This window comes from Hipposideros armiger, unplaced genomic scaffold (assembly GCF_001890085.2).
Source record: "Hipposideros armiger isolate ML-2016 unplaced genomic scaffold, ASM189008v1 scaffold_1749, whole genome shotgun sequence".
Taxonomy (NCBI): Eukaryota; Metazoa; Chordata; class Mammalia; order Chiroptera; family Hipposideridae; genus Hipposideros; species Hipposideros armiger.
Genome location: NW_017733099.1, coordinates 166,866 through 170,734, shown reverse-complemented (window position 1 = coordinate 170,734; position 3,869 = coordinate 166,866). Strand labels below are relative to the sequence as shown.

Here is a 3,869-nt window from a genome sequence, read left to right as displayed (position 1 = left end):
GTTCCAATAAAAATTCCAACAAGATTTTTCATGGATCTTAAAAAACCAATTCTAATTTTGATGTAGAAGAGTAAATAAATATCCAAGAACATCCAAGGCAATCCTAGAAAAATTTATCTGATATCAAGATATTAAAAAATCATAATAGACAATATGGTTTTGATGCTGAGATAGACAAATAGAAAACCCAGAAACACAGCCAGATAATATGTGAAACTTTAGTATGTAGAATATGCAAATTAAAATTAACATTTATTTTATATTAATAAGGAGCCTCTACTATACTCCAGGTACTATTCTAGACACTCAGGATATAACAGTGAATACAAATAGGCAATAAAGAATAAAACTTATATTTTAGAGGAGCTAGATGTGAAATAAGACAGGCAAATAAAAGTAATCTACCAGAAGTAGGCTGGTGAGTACTTTTTTTTCCCCCCATAGGGTAGGTCAGGGAAGACCTGATGTGATATTTGAGCAGATTCGGGTGAAATGAAAGACGCCAAATCAACAGGAAAAGTTTACCATGTTTGAGAACTGCTTTTTTGAAAACTTACTTTCAATATTGGGGGTGGGGAGTTAGGGAGTTAGATCCTTACCCTTAGGAAGAAATAAAGCCACGTTGGTTAAAGATGTTCACATAAAAGGAAACTAGGATCTTGATAGGTAGAGAAGGACTTTTAATGAAGACAAATACACAGGAAAAGATTGATAAATATGTGTCTTACAAATGATACAAGTTGAAGAACAAGGATTAGATATTTGCCACACACATTAAAAACAGGCTTAGTATTAAGAAGGTGTAAAGAATACTTAATGTAAGCAGAGATCTAAAAATACAAAAATGAACGAAGAATATGTATAGACATGTGTCTCAGAATAGGAAACCAAAATGGCTAATAAACATGAAAAGATACTTTCAACCTTACAAATTGATATAACAATAAAACACCATGTTATACCCATCTGATTGCAAAATAAGTTTCAATAAAAAGTGTGATGAGGATGTGGGGGAGATGAGCACTCANTTTTATATATTTATGTAAAAAGAAGACTTTTATCACTTTTTTGATACTGAGGCTAAGTGCTATAAGTTGCCAGGTACTAAAAATGCCATTTTTATATTTTCATTTTTTTGTTTTTGAAGGAACAAGATAAAAAGGTAGAAAGCTCAAATAAAGAAATACAGGAAAAGGAGGCAATCATTGAAGAATTGAATGCAAAAATAATAGGAGAAGAAAAAAAAACTCTTGAGCTAAAGGATAAAGTCACAGCTGCTGACAAACTACTGGAAGAATTACAAGAACAGGTTGTACAAAAAAACCAAGAGATAAAAAATATGAAATTAGAGCTGACTAGTTCTAAGCAAAAAGAACGACAGTGTTCTGAGGAAATAAAACAACTAATGGGGACAGTTGAAGAACTTCAGAAGAAAAACCATAAAGATAGCCAGTTTGAAACTGATATCCTGCAAAGAATGGAACAAGAAACACAAAGAAAATTAGAACAACTCCAGGCAGAGCTGGATGAGATGTATGGGCAGCAGATAGTACAGATGAAACAAGAGTTAATAAAACAACATATGTCACAGATAGATGAACTGAAAACACAACATAAGGAAGAAATGGATAATGCTTTAAGATCATATCCAAATATTACAGTTAATGAAGATCAAATAAAGTTAATGAATGTGGCAATAAATGAACTAAATATAAAATTGCAACATACTAACTCTGAAAAGGAAAAACTCAAGGAAGAACTAGGAGGAATTTCAAGAGAAAAGTTTGCTCTACAGAGACAGCTTGAAGACCTTTTGGAAGAATTGAGCTTTTCAAGGGACCAAATTCAGAGAGCTAGACAGACAATAGCTGAACAAGAAAGTAAACTCAATGAAGCACATAAGTCCCTTAGTACTGTGGAAGATTTGAAAGCTGAGATTGTTTCTGCATCAGAATCCAGGAAGGAACTAGAATTAAAACATGAAGCAGAAGTTACAAATTATAAGATAAAACTTGAAATGTTAGAAAGAGAAAAGAATGCTGTGTTAGACAGAATGGCTGAATCACAGGAAGCTGAATTAGAGAGACTGAGAACACAGCTTCTGTTTAGCCATGAAGAAGAGCTTTCCAAACTGAAGGAAGATTTAGAAATTGAACATCGAATAAATACTGAAAAACTTAAGGATAACTTAGCCATTTACTATAAACAACAGATAGATGGCTTACAGAATGAAATGAGTCAAAAAATAGAAACCATCCAGTTTGAAAAAGACAATTTGATAACTAACCAGAATCAATTAATTTTGGAAATTTCAAAGCTAAAAGATTTACAGCAGTCCCTTGTGAATTCAAAATCTGAAGAAATGACCCTTCGAATCAATGAGCTTCAAAAAGAAATTGAAATACTCAGACAAGAAGAAATGGAAAAGGGTACACTCGAACAAGAAGTTCAAGAATTACAACTTAAAACTGAATTATTGGAGAAACAAATGAGGGAAAAAGAGGATGACCTTCAAGAAAAATTTGTACAACTGGAAGCAGAGAATAACATTCTTAAAGATGAAAAGAAAGCCCTTGAAGACATGTTGAAAACATATACTCCTGTTAGCCAAGAAGAAAGATTAATTTTCATAGACTCCATTAACTCCAAATCCAAAGACTGTAACTGGCAAAAAGAAATAGAAATACTGACAGAGGAAAATAAGGACCTCAAAAAACAGTGTGTTCAGCTAACTGAAGAGATTGAAAAGCAAAGGAACACGTTTTCATTTGCTGAAAAAAATTTTGAAGTTAACTATCAAGAGTTACAGGAGGATTATGCTTGTCTTCTCAAGGTAAAAAATGATTTAGAAGACAGTAAAAATAAACAAGAAGTTGAGTATACAAGTAAGCTTAAAGCACTTAGTGAAGAACTTCATCATTTGCAAAGATTAAATCCAACTACTGAGAAAATGAAAAGTTCAATCCTTGATGATGACAAACTTTTTATAGCAGAACCACTGGAAATTGGCGAGGTTGTTGAGAAAGATACAACAGAACTTATGGAAAAACTTGAGGTAACCAAGCGAGAAAAATTAGAACTGTCAGAGAAACTGTCTGATCTTTCTGAACAATTAAAACAGAAACATGATGAAATTTGTCTTCTAACTGAAGAAGTTAAATCTTTAAAGCAAGAGAAAGAGCAAGTTTCATTGAGATGTAGAGAACTAGAAATCAGAATTAACCATACTAGGACAGAAAATGTAAGTGTGTGTGATATTCAGTTAAGCTCTTTAAAAGATGGAATTGTGACTGTGACAAGCAGGGATTCTGGAGGTTCAATTTCTAAAATAGATAAAGATTTTGGTGAAGAATCAAAAACAATGGAGGATGAGAAAATACCTTTTGAAAGTATGACTATTGGAAAAGAAAGCAAGCAAGAAAGATTGGTAATGGATCACTTGCCATCAGTGAAAAGTGAATCGTCACTTGGAGCAACTGAACCAAGTGAAAATTCTAAACTTCAGCAGGAACTCAGTGTGCTTAAATCAGAACAGGTATGTTTACTTATGTGTATATGCTAAAACACAGTGCAAATGTACATTTCATACTAAAAAAAGTTCTCTATCTTCATAAAACTTAAATTAACCTCCTTACAAGAGAATGAAAGTGAACCCTATAATATAATTCTCACTTGGGCCTATCATTTGTTTATCATTTCTGTTATATATTTTTTCACGTTGTTGGCTTGCTTTCAGTTAATCTAGGTTGTACATTCTGCCTGGGAAATAAATTGTAATGGTTTCATATTTTCCTTGGAAAGGCAGTAGTTTAAATAACTTTGTGGAGAATCTGAGCTTTAGAAACATAATTTTTTAATATTTTGTTACA

At 32.4% G+C, this 3,869-nt stretch overlaps 1 protein-coding gene across 1 annotated transcript in view; it reads left to right on the top strand.

Annotated features, from left to right (window-relative positions):
* AKAP9 (A-kinase anchoring protein 9) overlaps positions 1 to 3,869 on the top strand; it is a 158,071-nt gene that overhangs the window by 9,036 nt on the left and 145,166 nt on the right. The window contains exons 3-4 of the mRNA XM_019634580.1: positions 371 to 379; positions 1,147 to 3,535. Of these exons, the coding sequence (XP_019490125.1) occupies positions 378 to 379; positions 1,147 to 3,535 (2,391 nt within the window). The 5' untranslated portion in view covers positions 371 to 377. The remainder of the gene's footprint in view (positions 1 to 370; positions 380 to 1,146; positions 3,536 to 3,869) is intronic.